This window comes from Cnephaeus nilssonii (assembly GCF_951640355.1).
Source record: "Cnephaeus nilssonii genome assembly, chromosome: 13".
NCBI lineage: Eukaryota > Metazoa > Chordata > Mammalia > Chiroptera > Vespertilionidae > Cnephaeus > Cnephaeus nilssonii.
The window spans coordinates 9,011,597-9,036,232 of record NC_137084.1 but is presented as its reverse complement, the minus strand read 5'-3'; the positions used below and the strand labels follow the sequence as shown (position 1 = coordinate 9,036,232).

At 41.0% G+C, this 24,636-nt stretch overlaps 1 protein-coding gene across 2 annotated transcripts in view; it reads right to left on the bottom strand.

Moving 5' to 3' along the window:
• CAPRIN1 (cell cycle associated protein 1) overlaps positions 1-24,432 on the bottom strand; it is a 40,378-nt gene extending 15,946 nt beyond the window's left edge. For both annotated transcript variants that reach the window (XM_079787071.1, XM_079787072.1), the window contains exons 1-6: positions 24,274-24,432; positions 23,516-23,731; positions 7,475-7,537; positions 7,282-7,368; positions 2,918-3,156; positions 2,750-2,832 (exon numbers count right to left, since the gene is read on the bottom strand). In XM_079787071.1, the coding sequence (XP_079643197.1) occupies positions 2,750-2,832; positions 2,918-3,156; positions 7,282-7,368; positions 7,475-7,537; positions 23,516-23,731 (688 nt within the window). In that variant the 5' untranslated portion in view covers positions 24,274-24,432. The remainder of the gene's footprint in view (positions 1-2,749; positions 2,833-2,917; positions 3,157-7,281; positions 7,369-7,474; positions 7,538-23,515; positions 23,732-24,273) is intronic.
• Positions 24,433-24,636: the final 204 nt, after the last annotated feature.

The following is a 24,636-nucleotide window of genomic DNA, read 5'->3' as shown; positions in this document are numbered from 1 at the left end:
AAAAAATAAAATAAATGCAAGTATGCACTGTGGCTGAAGCACAGGGAGTAAGAAAAAGCATAAGAAAATTTGAGTCTGGAAAGACTGGTAAGGGCCCTATGATGCAAGGTCTTGAAATAGATGTATATAAAATGTGATCAAAATAAAGCCAGTAAAAGATTTTAATGAGGGATAGTTAGAACACTGCATTAGTAAGAGAAAGGCAGAAAAGTAGAAGAGAAAGAAGACAGATTCAAGATATTTAAAAGGCTAAATTGTCAGAATTTGGTACACTAGGATATAAGGAGGACAGGACAGCAGGCAAAGGTGTGTGTCAACAATTAAAAATCTCAATTTCTTGGCCTTATATAGCAAATGTAGAGCAAGGCTATTCCTTCATAGGTCACACTCTATAGAAATAAAGCTTCAGGGACCATATTATCTCAAATTTTATAATAAAATTAATCCTATTAACAATAAAATTAAAAAAAAAAAAAAAAACAATAAAATTATTAACTACATGAACACTTCATGTTTTCCATTCTCTACATTTCAAAGATTCATGACTCAGAACTATTTATTTAAAAAAAAAACAAAAACATGAAAACTGAATGCATATAAAAACACTAATGCCCTGGCTGGGCAGTTCGGTTGGTTGGAGCGTCATCCTGTACACCAAAAGGTTGTAGGTTCAATTCCTGGTTAGGGCACATACATAGGCTGCAGGTTCAACCCTAGCTCACTGATTTTTTTTCCCTCTCTCTCCCTTGCTCTCTCTAAAAAAAAAAAAACTCAATCAAAAAGCATATCCTCAAAAAAACAGCCCTAGCTGGTTTGGCTCAGTGGATAGAGCATCAATCCAATGACTGAAGGGTCCCGGGTTCGATTCCAGTCAAGGGCATGTACCTCAGTTGCAGGCTTAATCCCCCGTCATGGTCAGGGCAAGTTCGGGAGGCAACCATTTTGTCTCTCTCTCTGTCTCTCCCCCTCCTTTCCCACTCTCTCTAAAAGAATCAATGGAAAAAAATAAATAAATAAAGTAATCAAGGGAAAAATATCCTCGGGTGAAGATTAACCAAAAAAATAATTTAAAAGAAAAAACACCCTAATATTGAATACATTAGTAGCTTTATTTTAGCTATAAAGATGTGACATTCTTAAGATGCAGGAGCAAGACTAGGCAGAAAATAACACCAAAACTATCTACAAGGTTAGATGCTTAACCCTTTTCATTCCTCAATAATGTTCATGAAAATTTGATCAACCTTTACCTAAAACTACTTTTTTAAGCTAACAAGCTTATGCACATATTCTCAATCAGTTTCCAAACTTCAAGGGGTAAATTCAGTACATACTTATAGCAGAAATTTAAAAAAAAGCCAAAAATATGTTTTAGAAAGAAATACACAAGTTAACCAAAAAAAATTTTTCTTACATGTAAACATACCAAAGAATCCTTGATTCCTCCTATATGATTTTACACATTTCCTATACACATCAAATTGTATCATACTGTTTTGCCAATTAAAACTTACAATCCAATTTAATTTCTTTTCAATCCAATAGCTAAAAACAAGATATAAACACGGATAGTTTTACCTTGGTATGTTCAAATATCTATTTGGCTAAATCAACTTCATAAACAGTCAACATAAGGATCTATACCCTGATTTACTAAGTAGTTAAAAACCTAAAATTCCTAATTAACTTGTGAAACTTAAATGTCCTTTAAAAAAAAAATCAAAATATAATTGCATATTTCAGTTTAAGGAGCTCACATATAGAAAACTGGACTAGATATCAATACCTTTTTTAAAACAAACAAAAAAGAATATCCCCAAATCAGCAAAAGTCTAAGAAAAATTAAAGACAAACTAAGACAATGACCATATGAGGTGCAGTAAATGTTTTTCACAAAATTTCAGCTATAAGGAAAAACTAGTCCCCAACTAATAACCAAAAACTGGAAAGTCAATTTGGTGTTAATCTGTCCACCTCAAGCAGAGTAAGTTATAAACAAAACCATATTAAGTTAGGGCTCCCATCTTTATAGATTTTTGGTTGGTTGTTGGTGTTTTGACTTACAGGCGCACACATACACAAATACACAAAATGAAAAAAGTAAACTGGATATCCTATATAATAAAAGCCTAATATGCTAAGTGTCTGGTCAGCCGTTCAACCAACCAAAGTGTAATATGCTAATGATATGCTAAGGTCACTCAACTGCTCGCTATGACATGCACTGACCACCAAGGGGCAGACACTCTGATAGGTAAGTTAGCTTGCTGCTGGGGTCCAGCCGATCAGGACTGAGCAAGATGGGCCGGACATGCCCTGGAGCCCTCCCGTGGTCCCTCCCCGGCTGGCCAACCTCCCGCGTCCCTCCCCGGCCCTGACTGCACCAGCGGGGTCCCTCGGCCTGGTCTGTGCCCTCTTGCAATCCAGGACCCCTCAGGGGATGTCAGAGAGCCGGTTTCGGCCCAATCTCGGAGGCCAGGCCAACAGACCCCACTGGTGCACGAATTCGTGCACTGGGCCTCTCTATTTATATAGTTCTAAAATTTCTTCAATTAATACTACTCTTAAGTAGGAAACTAATTTTAAAAGATTCTTAGTAATAAAATCCCTAGAGGCCCAATGCACAAAATTTGTGCAAGGGGCTCGACCCTCACAGCCCTGGCTTTGTCCGGAAGGTCTTCAGCTGTCCGGTCTAATTAGCATATTAAGCTTTTATTATTATAGAAGATAAAGTGTCAGTGATACTCACAGGTTGTTCCACACACAGATTTTTCTTTGCCTTCCAGCAAGTCCCACAGGTGAATGGAGGCATGTTCATACTGCTCATTCAACCTTATAATAATAAATAGCTAATTAATTACCTTTCAATTGTCAATTTAAAGTAACATTTAGAAGCTTCTATCAAATGCCACTATACCTCAAGCTCATGTCCCGTTCAGGGTCTGCTAACTTGTAGAATTCATCCAACAATGACAATTCCTCTTCAGACAGTATTGGCACGCCATTCAAACCCTGTTTCAAGTCAGTTCTTACTTCTTCATCTCCCAATTTGTCCAAAACATACTGCAGCTCAAGTACAGTTTTTAAACGTTTTTGTTCAGCTTCTTCTCTCATAAGCTGCTCCCGTCGCGCTGTTTTCTTTATTGTTTTCTGAATCTGCATAGGAATATAAACAGAAGACATCAAAATAAGTTTTAAAGACCCTTTTAGTTCAATCAATTTCAGGTCCAATGTAAATAATACCTATTTAACTCAATGAGTTAAATGTGACCCCATCTTACAAAGAGAGTTTAATACATGATCTACTTTAAGCAGTTGTTAGAAATTCAGAACACATCTTTTATATTACTGAAGGTGTTATACTACTGAAATGTTACCAATAAAATTATATATTTGGAATTTGCTTCATAATAACCCAGCAAACAGGGAGTAGGGAAGTAGGTGTGAGTATACTATATCAAATATGATTGCCCATGAAATAGTAAGTGTAGAAGATAGATATGGGTACATGGGTTTCATGATATTCTTTAGTTTTGAAATTTCCCACAATAAAAAGAATTATTAAAGTTTTTAATTAAGGCCCTGAGTCAATTAAAAGAGAACCCTAACCACCACAACAAAACATCTTAACTATATATATCTTGTCTATGGAAAAATGATCCAAAGTTCTAAGTACCTATTACTGATTCGTAAATAAACTCACCACTGTTATCTCAACCCAAACAATCCCCTGCTAGTAAAGGCATTCCAACACTTGAAAATAGTAACTAAAACTGACTTGTTTTTATGAGTAATCAAATACTAGCAGAGAGAAAGAAAATGGCAGAAAAAGACTGACAAAAGCTAAATATGAATGTATTTTTCCACTGTTTTCTCTCCACTACACTTTTTCTTTCCTGGCGAGGATGAAGGGAGAGCATCAATCAAACTCAAATACTAGTATTTCTCTTTTCTCATGTATAGCATCAGTGTGGGATCAAAGAAAAACGTCCTTCCCCTTTCTTGAGACTCACTCGGATAACTTGAAACAGAGAAAACCAAAATAAGGACATAGAAAACATATAATAAAGGGAGAAATAGGGGAGACCTGGAAGGAATAACGAAGGTTGCAGTAAGTCAAATTTATAATGGCAGCAGAGAGGATAGTAGATTAAATGGTATCTTAGCGATATTGGCAAAAAAATAGTACATATGAACAGTAAGATGAGATCTCTTAAGCTAGGGTGAACAAGATAGCTTTCAAAGAGAAAAAGTACCATCTACTCTGAAGATGGATGAGCTTTCAATCGTATTGGGGAGTATTTTACAGTAAAGAGGTCTTTATAGGTAGCCAGAAGCAAGAAACATTATAGGAAGACAGGGAGGAATACAAAATGAAGTCAAGGAAGCAAAAAAAAAAAAAAAAAAAAGTAACATAAGAAAGTTACATTAGATGAAATGAGAAGTTCAAGTAGGGAAGAATATGAAAATTAGAGCAAGTAGGCTAGACTAGGTTTTAAAAAGCTCTTGAATGCCAAACAAGAAAAGTGTTCAATAATTGTGGCAAATACAACCTAAGGATGGCCAGTAAAGTTAAAGACCTAGTGAAAAGTTGCTAAAAACACCAGTATTAAAAGCAAAGGAGGACACAAGTATTTTCATTCACACAGTGATAGTAGCTCCAGAAATTGATTATTTATTAAACTGTATAATATCAGAAAAAGAAATTGGGCAGAGTTCATGATTCATCAAGACTGAGGCTCTGACCTAAGCTAAGGGGAACAAATCCCTATTTGAATGTAAATTAAAGTTCCTTTAGTTCTGAAAGATATCATCAAACTTTAATCGAATTTAATAAGTAACATTAAGTACATGAAATATATTAGTTTTGCATGAAATTTATTAGTTATGCGTCAAATACTATTCTAAGCACAACCTTCTGATGAGGTAGATAGTATTATTATTGCCATTTTGTAGATTAGAAAACAGAAGCAGAGTGATAGCCTTTCCCCTCTCCTCCCCCTTGTCTCATCCTTCTCTTTTTATCCTACTGGTTCTGTTTCTCTGGAAAATCCAGACTGATCAAGTAATAGAGAAATTAAGTAACCTATTCCAGGTCATACAATCCTATATAATAATCCTATCCTATATATCCTATATAATAAAGCGGGAATATGCAAATGGACCATCACTCCGCCACAAAGATGGTGGCACCCACAGCGGAGGAGGTGTTTCCATAACACAAGATGGTTGCACCCACAGTGGAGGCTGAGTTCCCATAACAAGCCTTAACAAGCAATCAGCAGGAACCTGAGGCTGCGCGCCACCCCCCCGCCCGCCCCCCGTGGGGCTTGACATGGGACCTCAGGCCGCAAACCCCCCGCCCCCGTCTTTGGCGCCAGGCCGGGGGACCTCAGGCCACACCCCCTGCCCAGCAGGGCTTGACGAGGGACCTCAGGCTGCGCCCCCCGCCCTGGCACCGGGCCAGGGGATCTGAGGCCGCGTCCCCCGCCTGCCGGGCTTGACAGGGGACCTGAGGCCATGCCCCCCGCCCAGTGGGGCTTGATGGGGGGCCTCAAGGTGCGCCCGCCCCCCTACCCCAGTGCTGGGCCGGGGGACCTCAGGCCATGCCCCCCCGCCCAGCGGGGCTTGACAAGGGTGGGACCAGCCGGGTCTGGATCTAGCCCAATTGGGGGGGTGGGGGGCCGGGTCTGGGTCTGGGTCTGGGTCTGGGTCTCGCGCGATTTTCAGGAATGGGTGTGGGGGGGAGAGACTTGACTCTGGGTCCCGTGGTGTGCCCCAGACTCTGACAGGAAGAAGATTTTCATATACATTTTACTGATTTTCTTTCATCTCTGACACTTCTATTATAGCAAAAGGGCAGATAGCAATATTAAAATATTTCCTCTAATTAATCCCCTTTTAATGTGCACGAATTTCGTGCACCAGGACACTAGTTATTAAATAAAAATGGCAGGATCAGTATTCAAACCAGATAGTCTGGTTCCAGAATCAGAACTTATAATCTTTGTACTGAACTGCCTCTCATCCTATCCTATATAATAAAAGGGTAATATGAAATCGACTGAACGGCAGAACGACCGGTCGCTATAACGCGCACTGACTACCAGGGGCAGCTTAACACAGAAGCTGCCCCCTGGGTGGTCAGTGTGCTCCCACAGGGGGAGCGCCGCCCAGCCAGAAGCCAGGCTCACAGCTGTCAAGCACAGCGGCGGCAGTTGGACATCGCCCAAGGGCTCCTGGACTATGAGAGGGTGCAGGCGGGCTGAGGGACAGCCCCCCCCCGCCCCACCCAAGTGCCCAAATTTCATGCACTGGGCCTCTAGTCACATCACATAATAAATTGTTTATTCATTTCATCAAATTAGGGACAACTTTATATTTTAACACTGTTAGCCTTTGTCCAAATAAGTAAACACTAACTCAGAAAGATATTAATTTTCTGGTCTCAACTCTGAACACATTATTTGACTTTGTATTTCATTTTTGTCCTGTTCCTAAAGGCTTTTATCATATCAAAAGATGTTTGGGGGAAAACATTCCATTTTGTTGGATCAAGAGCAATGTATCAGTCTGCCACATTCCTTAACCCTTTGCACTCGCTTGCTTTTTTCTTGATTCCTTTATTCTACTCGGGATTTAATTTTTTAAATGCCCCAGATTTTACAAAGCACGGCAGTAGAATAAAAAACTGGAGTTTCTTTTCATACACACTTATTTATTTGGATTTTTTTATATTTCAAATTATTGTTGCTGCTACCGATGCTAACCGTGTCGAGTCACACTCGACATCCGAGTGCAAAAGGTTAAGATCCCTAATGGAAAGAATAGTTACCAACTACATAAACAAGCCCATTTTCTGATAGTTAATGGACTTGTAAGATGGTCATTAAACATGAAGGAACACATAAAATAAATGCCTACCATGCTTGTATTTTTTTTTAACCTTTTGCACTCGGATGTCGAGTGTGACTCGACACGGTTAGCATTAGAATAAAGGAATCGAGAAAAAAGCAAGCAAGTGCAAAGGGTTAAACCAATGAAAACCTTAGGTAACTATTACACGTTTGTCATCTCTGAAAGTCAGTCCTTTTAAAAGGCATCTATCTTTCACTGATAACTTTACAGAACTGAAAAGCATCTTAGATATAATTGGATCCAACCTTTTCACCTTCAAGAGCTTATCAATGGTAATGACAAGGACTAAAAACAGAGAAATAACAAAATTTTCTGCCTTCTGTATTTTTAGTATTTCATACACATATACCACCTTTTACTTACATCTTGACTTAATGCCATGAAACTCCTCTGTAATTCTTTTGCAAACTCCAAGTTATTTGTGACTTCCTGGTACTTAGATACGGCATCCTAAAATAAAGACAAAGCACAACTTTACTGGAAACACAAACACAAAATTAATTTTCTTGTTAAAAATATTGGACATATAATCTTAAATAAAATGTAGCATCTTTACCAGCTGATCTTGATTAAGCCGTTCCCCTTTGTTCATTCGCTCCTGGTAATCATCAAGCTTGCCCTATATTAAAAAAAAAAAATTATAGTCCATATTGGAAGTATATACTAGCTTAAAATAACAAAACCCACATAATCCTAAGTCTGTCTCATATATTGCCCCAAATATACTTTATAGATGTATTCTTTTGAATTAGTACATAAGTTAGTGAGCTAAAAATGAATAGAAATACCCCAGCCACTGCTAAATGATATCAAATATTATACCATAAGGCAATGATACAACATTGTTCATTCTTTAGGTTTCTAAAAAAAAAAAAAAAAAAAAAAACAAGTATAGATCAGATGACCCAGGCACATGGGTCCTCCAACCCACATGGGTTAGGGCCACAATTTGGTTAGGATCCACTTATAACCAAGTGAGCCTATCATATATTTTATAAAATATTAAAAATTATTGTCCCTCCCTCTCCCTGCCAAAGAATTTACCTACGTGATATAAAAAGAATTCACATAATATAAAAGTTGTGTGTTTTCCTGAATAAACCCATGTACGCTTATTGTTGATGTGCCTCATCTATTTTCCTTAAAAACATGAGATACTTCAAGTTATCTTATCTGTGGGCAGTACACTAGTTAGCAGCTTTCCTTAGTCATTTTCTCAAAAAATGAATTAAATACGCGAGAGTGGGAGCAGAAAATTAACCTCTGGTCATTTTTTTTTTTGCTAAGATGAAAACTCTGGAGGTTTCCCAGGGTACTACCATTAGAAAAAATCCCAAGGGAAAGATATTCAAGTAATGCAGCCTAGTCAAGAATTCAGTTATTGTTTTATTGGTGAAAAGAGAAAATAAGAAATCTAAATTAAGAGGGGTAAATTTTTAAATAATCACAATAAATGATGAACATATGTAGTTTCTTACTCTTAGCAATAATAAAATTAACCAAGTAACAAAATACAAAGAAAGGTTCTGATAAAATGCATTTAGAGGCACAGAAACAAGTTTAAAAACAATGCTAATATGGGGTTTTATGTCTAATGATCCATTTTCTTTGTACCAGAAACACTTATCAACTTCTATAACTATTCTACCCCAAATTAAAAAGCCTACCACAATTTGTTAGTTTTACTGGAGGTAAATAAAACCAAGATGATAATCAAAACATTAAAGGATGATTAAAGTCTCAAATTTTATTCTTCTGTGAACTATTTTATTTCACATACTCAATAAGCCTTCAGATAAACAGGTATAATATCAAGTTTATTAGGTGAAAAATCAAGTTTTTTTATACTGATCTGACAGGCCTAACCCCAGGTGCAAAAGATATGCTCAGCTACCTCAAAATACTTTAAAAACAATTCAAAATAATATAATTTAAATAACATTTTTAAAATTCTCCCCTTCATCTAGGTTTCTACTTATTCCCTCTCCTCTGACCCTGAATCATATTTTTTCTTTTTTAAAAGGGTAGGCTACAGAAATAAAAAACTAAACTAGTTAAGATTTGCTTTTAATTTCAACTTAGGATGTAACATTATAATCAGAATTCTTCTATTTAAAAGTATATGAATAATATAATATATGCCCATAGACAAGTCCCTGAAATTTAGTACAAGTACACAGCTATAATACTAGGGAGAAGGAAAACTACTGTTATCTGGCATTTATTATCTTCCCTTTTTATGGTATTATACATTTTTCATGGAAATTGTTGCTGAATCTAGAAATTAATACACACTGAGTGTACACTATATCCCTCATAAAGTAGTTTTATATACCCAAGTTTAACTTTATCATTGAACTAGTGGCCTGGTGCACAGATTCTTGCACATTTTAAAAAATTAGAAGATTCATGTGGTAATTACGTTACTGCAAAAAATTACATGTCAATATAGTATATAACATAGTATTATAAAATTAAAACACACATGCGATTAGTGCCAGCAATAGCTTTCTATGTATTGCGCAAGTCAACATTTATTTTTAAATTGCCAGTGCACATCATATGTACCAGTTGGCTGGTCAGGCAGTGGGTCGATGAATAAATCGCAATGTGGTTCAAGTTGAATGTCAACAAAAACAACCAAATTCAGAAACAACAGATCGATAGATCAAAAACACACACATCATTGGTGCCAGCAAGAGCTTTATATGCATCGTGCATGGGCAAGTCAATGTTTATTTTTAAACTAGAGGCCCCGTGCATGAACTTCATGCACTCCAGGGAGGGGGACCCCTCAGCCCGGCCTGCACCCTCCTGCAGTCTGGGAGCCCTCGGGGGATAAGCTGGCAGTCAGACATCCTTAGCGCTGCTCAGGTCTTCTGGCTGAGTGGGACTCCCCCCGTGGGAGCGCACTGACCACCACGGGGCAGCTCCTGCATTGAGCATCTGTCCCCTGGTGGTCAGTGTGCATCATAGCGACCGGTCATTCTGCTGTTTGGTCGATTTGCATATTAGCCTTTTATTATATAGGATTGTCAGTGCACCTCATATGTACCGGCTAGTCAGTAGGTGGGTGGGTGGGTGGCTTGGTCAGTCACTTAGCCTTTTCTAGAATAATAAAAGTGTAATGTGCTAATTAGACTGGACGGCCGAACGACCTTACAACCTTCCAGACAAAGCCAGGACTGCGAGGGCCATGCCCCTTGCACGAATTTCGTGCATCAGACCTGTAAGTATATATATAAATGTCTTAAGAAGTTGAAACATATATGCCAATCAAAATAGATGTCAAATCAAACTCCTAAAAAAAATACTTATCCTATATAATAAAAGCCCAATATGCAAATTGTTCAACCAGGAGTTCAACCACTTGCTATGACGTGCACTGACCACCAGGGTGCGGCACGGAACATGGCAGGCATCGGCGATGCAGCGCTGGCAGCAGGAAGCAGTAGAGGCGCTGCCGGCCCCAATGGGCCCCCACGAGAGCGGGACGGACCGCGGCAGGATGGTGGAGCAAGTGAGCAGGCGGTGCCAGGACAAGGCAGGTGTGAGCGGGGGCCCGATAGCCCCGCAGACAGCAACCAGCGGCAGCAGGAGGGGGCAGGGTTGCCACCCTGCTCCCAGGCTCTGAGGAAGCTGGGCGGGGGTCCCGGCCCCGATCAGTCGCCCCACAGGCAGGATGGTGGAGCAGGTAAGGGGGCGGTGCCAGGCTAAGGCAGGGTGCCAGGCAGGGCTGTGGGGCTGCGAGGCTGGGGGCACAAGCTGGGGCCACCCTAAGGGACCCTACTCATGCATGAATTTGTGCACCAGGCCTCTAGTATACATATAAAAACAAATATGAAGTTTCTTTAAATGTTAAGAATGATACCTGAATGATAGAATTTTAAGTAGAACTACTTTCCTTTTCCTTTGTTTTGTACACTCAGATATTCTGCAATGAACATATAATCCTATATAATAAAAGGGTAATATGCAAATTGACCCATCCCTATGATGCTCACTAACCACCAGGGGCAGATGCTCAACGCAAGAGCTGCCCCCTGGTGGTCTGTGCGCTTCCACAGGGGGAGCGCTGCAATTTTCTACACAATAACATTAATATTCATCCAAATCAGAGGTCTATGGCAGATGACATTTTCCAAAGATGGCTACCATATCTGCAGCCCCACATACAGTAGGTCCTCGTGTTACGTCTGAGATCGGTTCCTACAGTGCGACGTAACACGATTTTCGCCGTAAGTCGGAACCCACCTACATAGGCACCTAAGTCACTCACATGGAGCATATACACAGCAGTAATGAAGTGAAACAGTGAAAAAAATTTAAAAGAAAGATAACAATTCCTAACCTTTACTAATGACAAATAAAGAATAAAAAACATAAAGCACATAAGTACGTATGTCGAAATGAAGGAACTTTTTTTTTTTTATAAATAAATGGGAGATGGCGACGTAACCACGAGGACTGTCCGTACTTTTCTACAATGTGACTTTGGCACCTCCCATTAAGAACTAGTCCAATTCTCCTGCCAGTGTATTGAGTGGGCTTCAAACAACACAGTACAGTAAAAGTGATCCCGTATGACTTCCAAGACTTGAGTCATAAAAGCAGTGTTTCTTTGCTGGTCACTAAAAACACTCATGTTTGGAGCCCAAGCCATTATATAAGTTCAATAACCCTGAGGTTGCCATGCTATGAAGAAGCCAAGCCACCAAGAGAGGTCTTGTGTAAGAATCTGGTCAACAATGCTAGTGTTAAGAGTCATCCTAGGGCAGGCATCAGACATGTGAGTAAACAAGCCTTAGTTACCCAGTTGAGAACCCAGCCATCATGGAGAAGATACCAACCCCACTGTGTCTGAATCCCTGAAAGGCAGAATCCAGATGCATGATATAATGATGTTAAGTTTTAAAGTAATCTCTCACACAGCAGTAACTGGGAACAAGGTTAAAAAGGAAATGAAAAGCAGTTACTATGTGAAACTCAAGGTTCGATGTAAATCTTCATGGAATACCATCAATTAGAAAAGTATGTAAAAAGACCTCTGTGCAGCCAAAATAAAGATCTGTGATTTTATTAAAGCTCATACATCAACTTATTGTGATTTTATGTTACTGTAACATGTTTTTAGTTTTTCATGATAATTTACTTTTTTATTTATTTTGTCAATCCTCACCCAAGGATACTTTTCCCATTGATTTTCTTAGAGAGGGATGGAGGAAGGAACATCGATGTGAGAGAGATACATGATGTGAGAGATTGGTTGCCTCCCGCATGCGCCCCAACTGGGGCCTGGGATCGAACCTGCAACCCAGGTACGTGCCCTTGACTAGGAATGAAGCCAATGCATGGGCCAATGCTCTAAGCACTGAGTCAAATCGGCCAGGGCAGTTCATAATTTAAAACCCAGTGTGGCTCTATGGTTGACTGTCAACCCATGAACCAGGAAGTCACAGTTCAATTCCCAGTTGGGGCACATGCCTGGGTTGTGGACTCGAACCCCAGTAGTTGGCATTAGACCAATTGGTTAACTACTCATAACATCCACCTAAAATATATATTAAGCATTTTTTTCTGGAGAAGGGCTGTTTTCCTAGCATAAAAAGATAACTTCATCAGAAAGCCTACCATAATACTGATAACCAAAACCTGCTCTCTTAGAGTCTATTTTAAAATTCAACTTAGGGTTCCTTTTTCAACTACTGAGTATCCAGAGTGTATTAAAAATTCATTTATACCACTACATGTGAGCAAGACAAAGATCAGGTCATTTCCCAGATTACCCAGAGACTCTGAAGCGGGGAACCATCTGATAAGAGATGTGACTATACCCAGTAAACGTCAAAACACTATATAGTCATGTGGTACTAAGAAATAATTACCCCAACAAGTGCTGCCCAGTCCCAATCTATCGTTTCTTCATTACTTATAATAGTTGACAAATAAAAAGAAATAGCAGAGATGAGAGACCAAAAAAATTTCAACTAGACAACTGTAAATCGTCATAACAAGATTAGGAAGAGACAACTCTGAAAATGTGGCTATCCATGAAAATATGTAAATCCTATTCTCAATTAAGGAGAAAATCTCCAAATTGGGATACAAAAGATACTTAAAAATGAAGTCTAAAATAACAAAAGTAGCAAGAGCACCTAGCTACACTTTAAATTTTGTCTTCAAATAAATCACTTCTACAGTACTGAAAGAACATGTAGAAAGAAATACAAACACAAAAGATAAATATTTCTTTCCCTTTCAACTTTCCATAACATTCAATGGCCTTTCTGGAGACTGTTTCAAGTCCCCACTTCTTACACTCCCTGTTCTTCACCTAGAAACATTAGTTTTGACTTTGTCCACATATTGGTAGGCAGCTGGCTCTGCCTCCTGTCCACTCTCCACCAATTCAATTACAAATTAGTTGCTGCCCTAACTGGTTTGGCTCAGTGGATAGAGCGTCGGCCTGTGGACTGAAGGGCCCCAGGTTCGATTCCGGTCAAGGGCATGTACCTTGGTTGCAGGAACATCCCCCATAGGGAGTGTGCAGGAGGCAGCTGAATCAATATTTCTCTCGTCAATGTTTCTCTCTATCCCTCTCCCTCTCCCTTCCTATCTGTAAAAAATCAATAAAATATATTTTTTTTTAAATTAGTTGCTAGTAAAATTCATTAGAAGTCAGGAAACAAATGTTTCCTCAATTTTTAAAAGAACCGTAGAGAGCATATAGTACAATCCATAGTAGATCCATACCAGCTATCTTCAAATGCTGAAGTCTTACCATGTAGCAGAATTCTAAGTTGTTCCAGCAAACAAAGTATATATATTAAACAGTGGTGGTATACCTCAAACATTAAGAACTTGTACAGCTCAGCAGGTCGACCCATGAACCAGAAGGTCACGGTTGGATTCCCGGGCAAGGCAAATGCCTGGGTTTCGGGCTCTACCCTCATTAGGGGTTGTGCAGGAGGCAGCCAATGGATGATTCTCATCACTGATGTTTCTATCTCTCTCCCTTCCTTCCTCTCCTTGAACTTAAAAAAAAAAAAGAATGTGTCCAAAATTGACTTTGAGAAATGAGGATTCCACACGCCCTAGAAAACTGATTAATGCAGAAGCTGAATAAACACCTACTTATCCAGATAGCAGGATTTCTGAACACTAAAAACAGTAAAAGGATGCTAAGTTAGAAGCTACCTAAGGTCCAACAGTAAGATAATTTTTCAAGCTGGTAAGTAACAAGGAGTTTAATCTGACAAGACTTTTTTGCCCAACTAAAAAGGAAAAAATGATATAAAACAATTCTGTAAAAACCCTTATTCCTTGTCCATGGCTATAATTATGCAGTTAAGTGTGAATGAATGGAAGCAGCTGACCCTAGCAGGAAAACAAAAAGTTCAGTGTTAAAGAGTCTCAGCATCATCTACTCTGAATTATATTTAAAAAGTCTAAAGCATACCCTGGCTGGTTTGGCTCAGTAGTTTAGAGCATCGGGGCCATAGACTAAAAGGGTCACTATGTCTCTCACACTGATCTTTCCCTCTCCCCTTCCCTTCCACTCTCTCTTAAAAAAGAAAAAAAATTAATGGGAAAAATATCCTCAAGTGAGAATATCTATCCTATATAATAAAAGGCTAATATGCAAATCAACTGAACGGCAAAAAGACTGGTCGCTATGACACGCACTGACCACCAGGGGGCAGATGCTCAATGCAGGAGGTGCCCCCTGGTGGTCAGTGCCCTCCCACAGGGGGAGTGTCGCTCAGCCAGAAGCCAGGCTCACAGCTGGGAGCACAGCAGCGGTGGCGGGAGCCTCTCCTGCCTCTGCAGCAGCACTAAGGACCGTTCGGGGGATGTCCAACTGCTGGCTTAGGCCCACTCCCCCCCACCACCGCCGCCGCCCCGCCGCCACCGAATGCTGTGCACCAGGCCTCTAGTGTGTGTGTGTGTGTGTGTGTGTGTGTGTGTGTATATGTATGTATATATATATATATATATATATATATATATATATATATGGCTAAGTGATATATATATATATATATATATGGCTAAGTGACTGACTGGCTGGCCAGCCAGTACATATAACGCACACTAGCAACTTAAAAATAAATGTTGACTTGTGCATGCACAATACATATAAAGCTCTCACTGGCGCCAACCACACATCTGTCATTGTCTTGATCTGTCATTGTCGATTGTGAATTTGGTTGTTTTTGTTGACATTCTGAAGCAGAAAGATCATCATCAACAGAACATGTCTGAAGACCAACTATTGGCATCTGACACTGGCCTCCCATTTAAATCCGAAGAGTTTCCCGCAATGCCAGCATTTGCGAAGACTATTAGTAAATCACAAGGACAAACTCCAGACAGAGTAAGAATATTCTTACCTGAACCCGTTTTTGGACATGGTCAGTTATATGTTCCTTTCTCTCAAATTCAAAGGGCATGTGACGTTAAAGTTGTAAATATTTCATCACAAGGGAAATTAGTCAAGCACTCTGAAAGTGTTTTTACTCTTAATGTGGTATACAAGGAGATATTAGAATAAGCTTAATCAATTTATCAGTCATTATTTTTATCAGTGTTTTTATATCATGTTTTTGTTTTTAATATGTCTTTGTTGTTGTTATATTATTTATTAATCAACTTATATATTACTAGAGGCCCAGTGCATGATTTAATCATGCACCTGGTGCACCAGCGGGCTGGCTGTCCGCCGGTGCACCAGGCCTTCCAAAAGCCTCCTGCGCGGCGGAGGCTTTCGAAAGGCCTTGTGCCGGAGCAGACAGCCGGCCAGCTCCCCCGCTTTGGCTTTTGGTCGCGGGGGAGCTGGCCGGCTGTCCGCCGGTGCACCAGGCCTTCCAAAAGCCTCCGGCGCAGCCATGGCACAGACGCTGAGCTCGCGGCGCCAGTGATTGAGCTCAGCGTCCTGCTGGCCCAATCAGCTACCCCGGCCACCCTGAGTCCCGCCCCCTGCGCCTCCTGCTGGCCCAATCGGGGGCGTAGCGGAGTGATGGTAATTTACATATTACCATTTTATTATGTAGGATTTTCATATAATTTTTACTCATTTTCTTTCACCTCTGACACTTCTATTATAGAGAAAGGGTGAACAGCGATATTAAAATATTTCTTCTAATTAAATTTCCTTTCAAAGTGACAAATCCGTGCACCGGGCCACTAGTATAGAATGTGTGGTGTGTGTGTGTGTGTGTAAAGTCTAAAGCTTGTGCATTTGAAAAACAAATAATTGTTTATCATCTTAAGGGTTATATAATCTTAAGGGTTATATAATCTTTTTAATTAGTTGCTTTAATCCAGCTACTCATTAGAATAAGTCAGTACAACCAAATGATTTACTCAATATAAAAATGTGTGAACTGCAATTTATTTAAAATTAATACCAAAAGGTTTTTTCCCAATGAATCAAGTATATTTCAGTTATTTCTGTGTGGATAACAGCATTATGGGGCAAGCAATGAAATTTCTAATAATTTCTAATTGTTCAGATACTAAGAATTGGCAATTTCCTCCTTCCTAAGATTATTCACAAATCTTGCTTACACTACCTATATTTTTAAATATATATATATATATATATATATATATATATATATATATATATTGATTTCAGAAAGGAAGGGAGATATAAACATCGATGATGAGAGAGAATCTTTGATCGGCTGCCTCCTGCATGACCCCACTGAGGGAACAAACTCATAACCCGGGCTTGTACCCTGACTGGGAATGGAACCATGACCTTCTGGTTAATGCTCAGCCACACAGGCCAGGCACACTACCTAAATTTTAAAATAAGTGTGCTCTGCTTGCCTACTCATTAACTCTACTCACTTAAAAAAAAAAAATCCTTCAGGAAAAAATGCTGTTTTAATTAAAAAAACACAAGTTGCCCTAGCTCATTGGTCAGCAAACTCATTAGTCAACAGAGCCAAATATCAACAATACAATTGAAATTTCTTTTGAGAGCCAAATTTTTTAAACTTAAACTTCTTCTAACGCTAATTCTTCAAAATAGACTCGCCCAGGCCGTGGTATCTTGTGGAAGAGCCACACTCAAGGGGCCAAAGAGCCACATGTGGCTCGCGAGCCGCAGTTTGCCGACCACGGCCCTAGCCGGTTTGGCTCAGTGGATAATAGCGTTGGCCTGCGAACTGAAGGGTCTCGGTTCAATTCCGGTCAAGGGCAATATGCCCGAGTTGGGGGCTTAAACCCCAGTAGGGGGCTTGCAGGAAGCAGCTGATCAATGATTCTCTCATCATTGATGTTTCTATCTCTTTCCTTCTCACTTCCTCTCTGAAATCAATAAAACATATTAAAAAAACACACACATACAAGTTCAACAATAAAGATTTAAGAGTGAAGATGGGGGGGCATGAGGAAAGGGGGATAGAGAAACTACAACAATAAATACCTCAATACAAAAAGCATTTCCCCCCTCATGAATTAATCCATTTTAACAGGGTTTTGCTGGTGAAGCTACAAATATTTCTACGTGATGATTTCATCAAACTAGCAAATATTTAGCATATGCCATGTGACACACTGCTATTAATAGTCTCTGCCTTTACCTATTTTGAAGAACATAAGACAATATAAAAATGTCAAAGAAGTATACAGACTATAGGTAGCACAGGAAGTTAAAGGAAACAGACTAATTTAGCTGAGCATGGTCAAGAAGTACACCTGCCCCTTTTCTCCGGAAATATGAAATTCTGAATTCTGCCCAATAAAGTCTCTTTCATCTGTTTCTTTTTAAATATATTTTTATTGATTTCAGAGAGGGCGAGGGAGAGACAGAAACATCAATGAGAGCATCACTGATAGCTGCCTCCCACTTGTCCCCTACTGGGGAACAAGCCTGCAGCCCAAGAATATGCCCTGGTTCATAGGTCAAGGCTCAACCACTGAGCCCTGTGGGCTGGCCTCATCTATGTTTTTACACTTATATTCTATCCACCAAAAACACTGGTATAGCTAGTGTTAAAAATAAAGAAATATGCAGAAGCCAAGCAATTTACAATTCCAACTTGAGCTAAACTCTTCAGCTACTCCTCGCATTCTTCTCTACAACATACATACTATTCATTCACTCCAAAAAAAAAGGAACCATTTACTAAAAATTATCCAGAAGCTTGGGATATAAGAATTAAGATAGGAAAGTTGACATACCTCCTACTTCTTTTTACTGGTAAGGCTTTTCCCAAATTTTCTGCTCTACAACATACCAAGCTTGAGTAGAGACTGGCAAATGTACATTTGGGGCTTACCTATGCATAAAGAGAAACTTCAGAGTTCAACTTAAAAGTTCATTTCATTACACAATGTCCCAACAATACAGGACGTTATCTTTACTGCTAGTCTGAGGACCCCATTATCTGGACAGCCTACAAACACTAATTTAACAATGAGATGTTAATAAAGGTCTAACAATGAAGAAATGAGAAGCTTTTTCTTTTACTTTCAGCTTTCAAAACCAAAGAATTATAAAATTGAAGGATTTGAAGTAAAAGGCTTTACTTTACTTGGTTCTACATGATCAGCTTAAACTTAAAGAAATTACACTTACAGTGCAGAGCATTACAAATTCTAATTACCCCCATAAAACATTACAAGACACCTTAAGCCCTGGCTGGTTGGGCTCAGTGGATAGAGCATCCGCCTGCGGACTGAAGGGTCCCGGGTTCGATCCCCACTAGGGGGCGTACAGGAGGCGGCTGATCCATGGTTCTCTCTCATCAATTATGTTTCTATCTCTCTCCCTTCCTCTCTGAAATCAATAAAAAGATATTAAAAAAAAACAACACCTTAAGATTCACCCATTCCAAGCCAGGTCATTTCACCTGAGTATCTCAATTTCCTCTCCTGAAAATTAATTGGATTAAATTGTAAGATGGCTTTAAGCGCTTAAAAAAAGTCTTAAATTCTGCCCTGACCGATTTGGCTCAGTGGATAGAGCATCAGCTTGCGGACTGAAGGGTCCCAGGTTCGATTCTGGTCAAGGGCATGTACCTTGGTTGCAGGCACATCCCCAGTAAGAGGTGTGCAGGAGGCAGCTGATCAATGTTTCTCTCTCATGGATGTTTCTAACTCTCTATCCCTCTCCCTTCCTCTCTGTAAAAAAAATCAATAAAATATATTTTTAAAAATGTCTTAAACTCTATAACAGTATAGTAATAAAATAATGGCCATTTGTTTTAGTTTAACCTTTCACAAGTATTAACTAATTTTTTAAAAGATGAAACACTACTAATCTTTATTGAATTCTAACTGTAATTTAAGAAGTTACATAAAATTATGACAAATTGTATGCTTAATCTAAGTCACACAAAATGTATTTTTATACAAATATTTGCCACATAGGAATTACCCTACAGTAAAATAATGTGGCTAGGTTAAAACAATCCATTCTCGTTGTAATATTTAGGATTCTACCCTGATGCCAGAAAAAGGTACCCCTATTATCACATGAGGGAATTCACATCTTTTCAAATTCAAATTTAAATACTTCCCTATGGCACACAAACAGCACACACAGGCAGGCAGAGAGGAACAAATTAAGCATTGTAAATGCCTTTTTTTTCCTGTGACAAGGTAAATGCAAAACCAAGTAATCTTGTCCTCTGCATTGCAGAGGAATAGTTTATGCAATCAATGAAGAACACATCAGAATGAAGAAAAACTTCATGTTAGCCCAAAAAAAGATTTACCTACAAAATGGTTAATGTTTTTATTTCAAATACTTAAAAAAAACTGTGCGACAGCTGCACTGAAAATTCTAAGTAGAGCTACACTGCAATGCTGTTAAGAAATGTTATCCTTTCTGGTAAGAAATGTTATCCTGACAACAAAAGCATCCTTTTTCTGATTATTATTTAACTGCAAAGATATAAAGATCAAGGAGACTTTAGGGAGTGGTATGAAAATCAGCACACTTTAGCTAACACATCTGGTCACATATTGGTTACAAAGATTTCAGGCTGTTTTGCAAGAGAACACTGGTTAATCTTTCATCTACCAAAGTCACTAATGTATGTTAATCCATTTATGTTTACAAAGTGTATAACAATTGTAAATATTATCTATTAAAACACCCTTTATTCTGCATCAAATCTGATTACATCTCACCATATAAATGAGGTGTCTCCAGTTAAAATTAAGACTTGATTTCAAAGTATCATCTTGCAACCTTAGCTGGTTTGGCTCAGTGGATAGAGCCTCGGCCTGAGGACCGAAAAGAGTCCCAGGTTCGATTCCAGTCAAGGGCACATGCCCTGGTTGCAGGCTCGATTCCCAGTAGGGGGCATGCAGGAGGCAGCCGATCAAGGATTCTCTCTCATCATGGATGTTTCTATCTCTTCTCCCTTCCTCTCTGAAATCAATAAAAATATAATAAAAATCAAAGTTATATAAAAAAATCAATTTGCACAGCCTAGGGCCCAATTTTATACCAATAAACTGATCAAAACTAGGCAATCACTCAAAATTCATTATTATTTATACTTTAATCAGTTAAATGATTTGTAAATGGAGTTTTACACTAGATTAATTTATAGCTGCATTTCTTCTCTCTGCTAAACACTCATGTAATTTTTATTATAAGCCCAAATTTCAAAAACTACCAGGCCATTTAGTTGCATTACAATTAATAGGATGGTACTTCATCAATGTTAAGTTTGCGTTCTCACTGAACAGATGCTTGGGTTTCCTCTAATGACTGGGCTTACTAGAAAATTAACAAATAACTTTCTTTTTTAAGTAAAGTGAAATAAAAATTGCAATTATGTCTTAATGTAAGTGATACTACATATCTGGTAGTCATTCTTGTCAGGATATTTGATTTTAGAACCCATGGAAAAAGTCCTTTTGTCCAGAAGACAAATACAGCTCAAGTATCAGTTGCTAAGTAGACTGAAGTAAAAAGAAATCCAGTTATACATAGTATCTTACTTTATCCCCTAAGAGTTTCTAAACAAGTTCAAAACCAATTTGTATAGTAAATCCTACTTTAGGTGTATTAGGAATGCTCACTCCCTATTACAAAAATGAATCATTTTCAGTCCTTTCATACACCAAATCATCTAGATATAAAAAAGTCTTGAGTTTCTCAAAAGTAAAACTTCAAGTTTTAATAGTAATTAAGTCACATCAATACTGCCAATTTAACAAATAGGTAGTTCAAAGTCTGTGAGTTATCAAAAAGCCTCACTTAACTGTAATTTGACCTTTCAGCTATCTAGCACCCAAAACACTTAAGACCGGAAAAAAAAAAAAGATATGAAATACATTTGTTACTTTGTATACTTTGTTAAATCCCCATTCAAGGGAATTTTTCAGTACTTACTAGCATAGTCTATATCTGTGTAATATTTACATTACTTTTCCCTCTGTAATTAGGCAGGAGGGGGAGAGGTGGGCAATGTACAGCATATAGTAATATCAACCTATGCAGGAGTGACCTGTCATGGTTCAGGCACTCCTAAGGCTTATAAACTAGATTTCTATTTTTTTCCAATACACTTGAACACTAGTCTCTAACAGTCACTTCACAATTAAGCTAGCTGTTTATCTGCACCTTTATATTTTTATATTAACACTTTGGAAGAATTATTTTTTTAGTCATTAAAATATAAACATCTATACTTAAAATATTACATCATTAATATTTATCTTTTGATTCCTAAAAGAAAACAAGATTTCCTAGAATTCTGAAAATGAAACATTCAAGCATCAACCAGATTAACAAAATTATTTATTGCTTTAAGGGGTTTTTAAAAGATACCTAATTCTCAACTTCAAATAGAATACCAAAAACTAAATCAGATGATAGACTCAGACCAATACTGGCCTTGGCTATGGTTATTCTATTACCTATTTGAATGTAGCTAGTTTACAATTAAAGTACTTTTGTTACCTTATTGCTATTCATAAATCTATTATTTCAATCATTTATAATAAACCACACTTGTTTAACAAAACAAAGGGTCAGGAAAAAAGATAGAAATCCATAATTAGAGAGCATCTCTCAATTGAAAATGTCCAAGAAATCCAAGTAAAATTCCCAATACAGAAACAGAAGTATCAAATCTAAAAATAGTTTTAAAACTCAAAAAAGTAAAATGAATCACTAAATGAGCCATTAAAATAAGACCTACATATCACCAGTTTCTTTCAAGTTATTTCCCACAGCCCAAATTTTAGCCCGAGTTACTACCTCGTCATCTTAAGTAACACTATTAGGTGGCTAGCAAAATAAACATTTTTAAATGACTTCCTCAAAATTCAACGTTATAATCAGTGTTTTACTAGAGACAGTCAAGCAGAAGTTATCAAATGAAAGTTATTATTTTTCTTTTTAAGGTAAAAGACAAAAGTTTGCAAAACAGTCACTGGTGTAATTACCCCATTTTTTGTACTGTATTTGTTTCTCCCTTCTCACCTCCAATCGTACGAAGGTTGAATTACATTCCCTCTGCCTAAACCTTCCCTCTCTGTACACACAGACACACACGTGTGTCCCTCTGAAACAGTTGATACACTGTCCTGGGCTGAAAGCATAAAACAAAAGGCTGGCTTGAAGATGAACCTCATGGTGTGATCTAGAATGACTAAATATTGAATCCAAAATATCGTAGGAGTGGCTCTGGTTTTTGTTGTTGTTTTTGGAGGGGGTCGGCCGAGGCCAGCCGGGCGGCTGCCCGGTCTCTCCCTCCCCCTCTGCTTTCGCTTTGTGCTCACAATGCAGCTCCAGCAAAGCGCTTCCCTCTCCCCGCAGCCGCCGCCATGTTAGCCGCGCTCTCCATGTGCCCAGAGACCTAACGATCCCCTCGATACCCAGACCCACCCCCCAACGAGTCCCAAGCGGTGCAGTCTCCCTCCCGCCCCTCTTCAGGGTCCCCGGGGGACAAAACGCCGCTCCGGACCACGTTCTCGGGACCCAGCGGAGCGGGAGGCTCAGGGGGCCCCTAGACAATTGAAACAAAGAAGGAAGCGTAGGGGAGCCCATCAGATGGGGGCGGGGGAGCAGACGGAAGACCCACTCCCAAGGGGTTCGATGAAAAGCAATTCTAGTTCAAGATCCTAAATACACGCTCTCCCACGGGGGAGGCGGCACTGAACAGGCCTCAAGTACACAGTAACGGAGCGGACAAGCCCCGACTGGAGGACGCAGGCCGCCCCGACTCCACGAGGAGTCTGCTGAGTCCCGAGCCCCCAAACCGGGATCTCGCTTCTCCCCGCGGGCCCTACCCAAAGAATCCGGGGAAAGGGCATCACATAGTTAAATCTGGCGGCAGGGCAGATCCCCACCCTGACACTTTCCACTCCCAAAGGCTCCAAGGCCCCAAGGCCTGGCCCGCAGCAGGGGGGCAGTCACCCGGAGCCCACGGGTCAGGTGACAAGCACCTCCCCTACCAGCCCGTTTTCTGGGCACGAAGCTCCCATTGACTGTGAACCGGGAGCGTGGGGAAGGGGGGGAGGGGGAAGTGGAGGGGGAAGTGGAGGGGAAACGCCGGGGACGGAAAGAGGGAAGGACGTAGCATCAAACCCTCCCTCCCCCGCCAACTCTTGGCACCTTTTTCTTCTCCAGGTTCCGAAGTTTCTTGTCGATCACCCCGAGAATCTGTTTCATGGCCTCGGTCTGGACGGCGCCGGTGCCGGTTGCGGGGTGCTGAGAAGCCGGTGCGGCGGCCCCGGCCCCCGCTGCAGCCTCACTCCCGGAGGACCCCGACGGGGGTGGCGGTCCGGACGACTTGCTGCCGCTTCCGCTGTGGCTGGTGGCCGAGGGCATCTTTAGACCGTACGGGGAGAGAAGAAAAAGCGGGAGGAAGGACAGAGCGGCGAGTCAGGCGGCGGACGGGGCGAGACGCGGGACAAAACGCGCAGCGGGCGGGAGCCTGCGCGAGCGGTGGGGGCGGGGCGGCGGCGCGCGCCGCGAGGGCAGGAAGGGACGGCCGGCGCGCGCGCGACCCGCCTGCGGGGCGCCCGGCCCGGCCTCGCGCCGCCCCCGCCCCGCCCCGCGCGGGCCGTCGGCTCAGCCTACCCGCCCCGGGGCACCCGGGCTCGCGCTGGGGGCGGGGCCAACGGCCGGTGCAACGGTCTCCCCGGGGGAGGGCTGCAGGCACTGTCGCCTTCCGAGGAAGGGAGGGGAGAGAGCTGGGGCTAGGAGGCTGAGAAGGGTGGAGAAGGGCACTGGCAATGGCCGGGGGGAAGGGATGGGGAGGAGACTTGAGGACCAAGCTCCGGGCGAAGGTCTAGCGGGTCCGGAGGGATAGCGCACTCGGGGCAACAGCCCTCTTCCCCTTCTGCGCCTCGGTCCGGGGTGGCGCTCACCGTGCGCGCGCGGAGGCCGCTGGAGATCCCGAGGGGGCAAGGGTTGCGGTGCGTTCCGGGCTGTGTCGTGCGCTCCGAGGGCGCAGGCCGCTTCGCCCTGTCCCCGCTCCACCAAGCGCCGCTGCTAGAGAGGCGGAGAGCCGGGAGCGGGCGGGACTTAGCCAGCCAGCCCTCTGGGGCTGAGGGGGCGGGGGAGGCGGCGGGCGGGGTCCTTCGCGGCTGCTCCGGCTGCCCAGCGCGAACGCCTGTGGGGAAGCTCCCTCCCCCGCCCTCCCGGGCCGCCTCCCAGCCCTGCCCGAGTGCCGGCTCAGGAAAGCGGCCGGTCCGGACGGCCCCGGGAGGCTCCTGGAGCGGGGCCTGGAG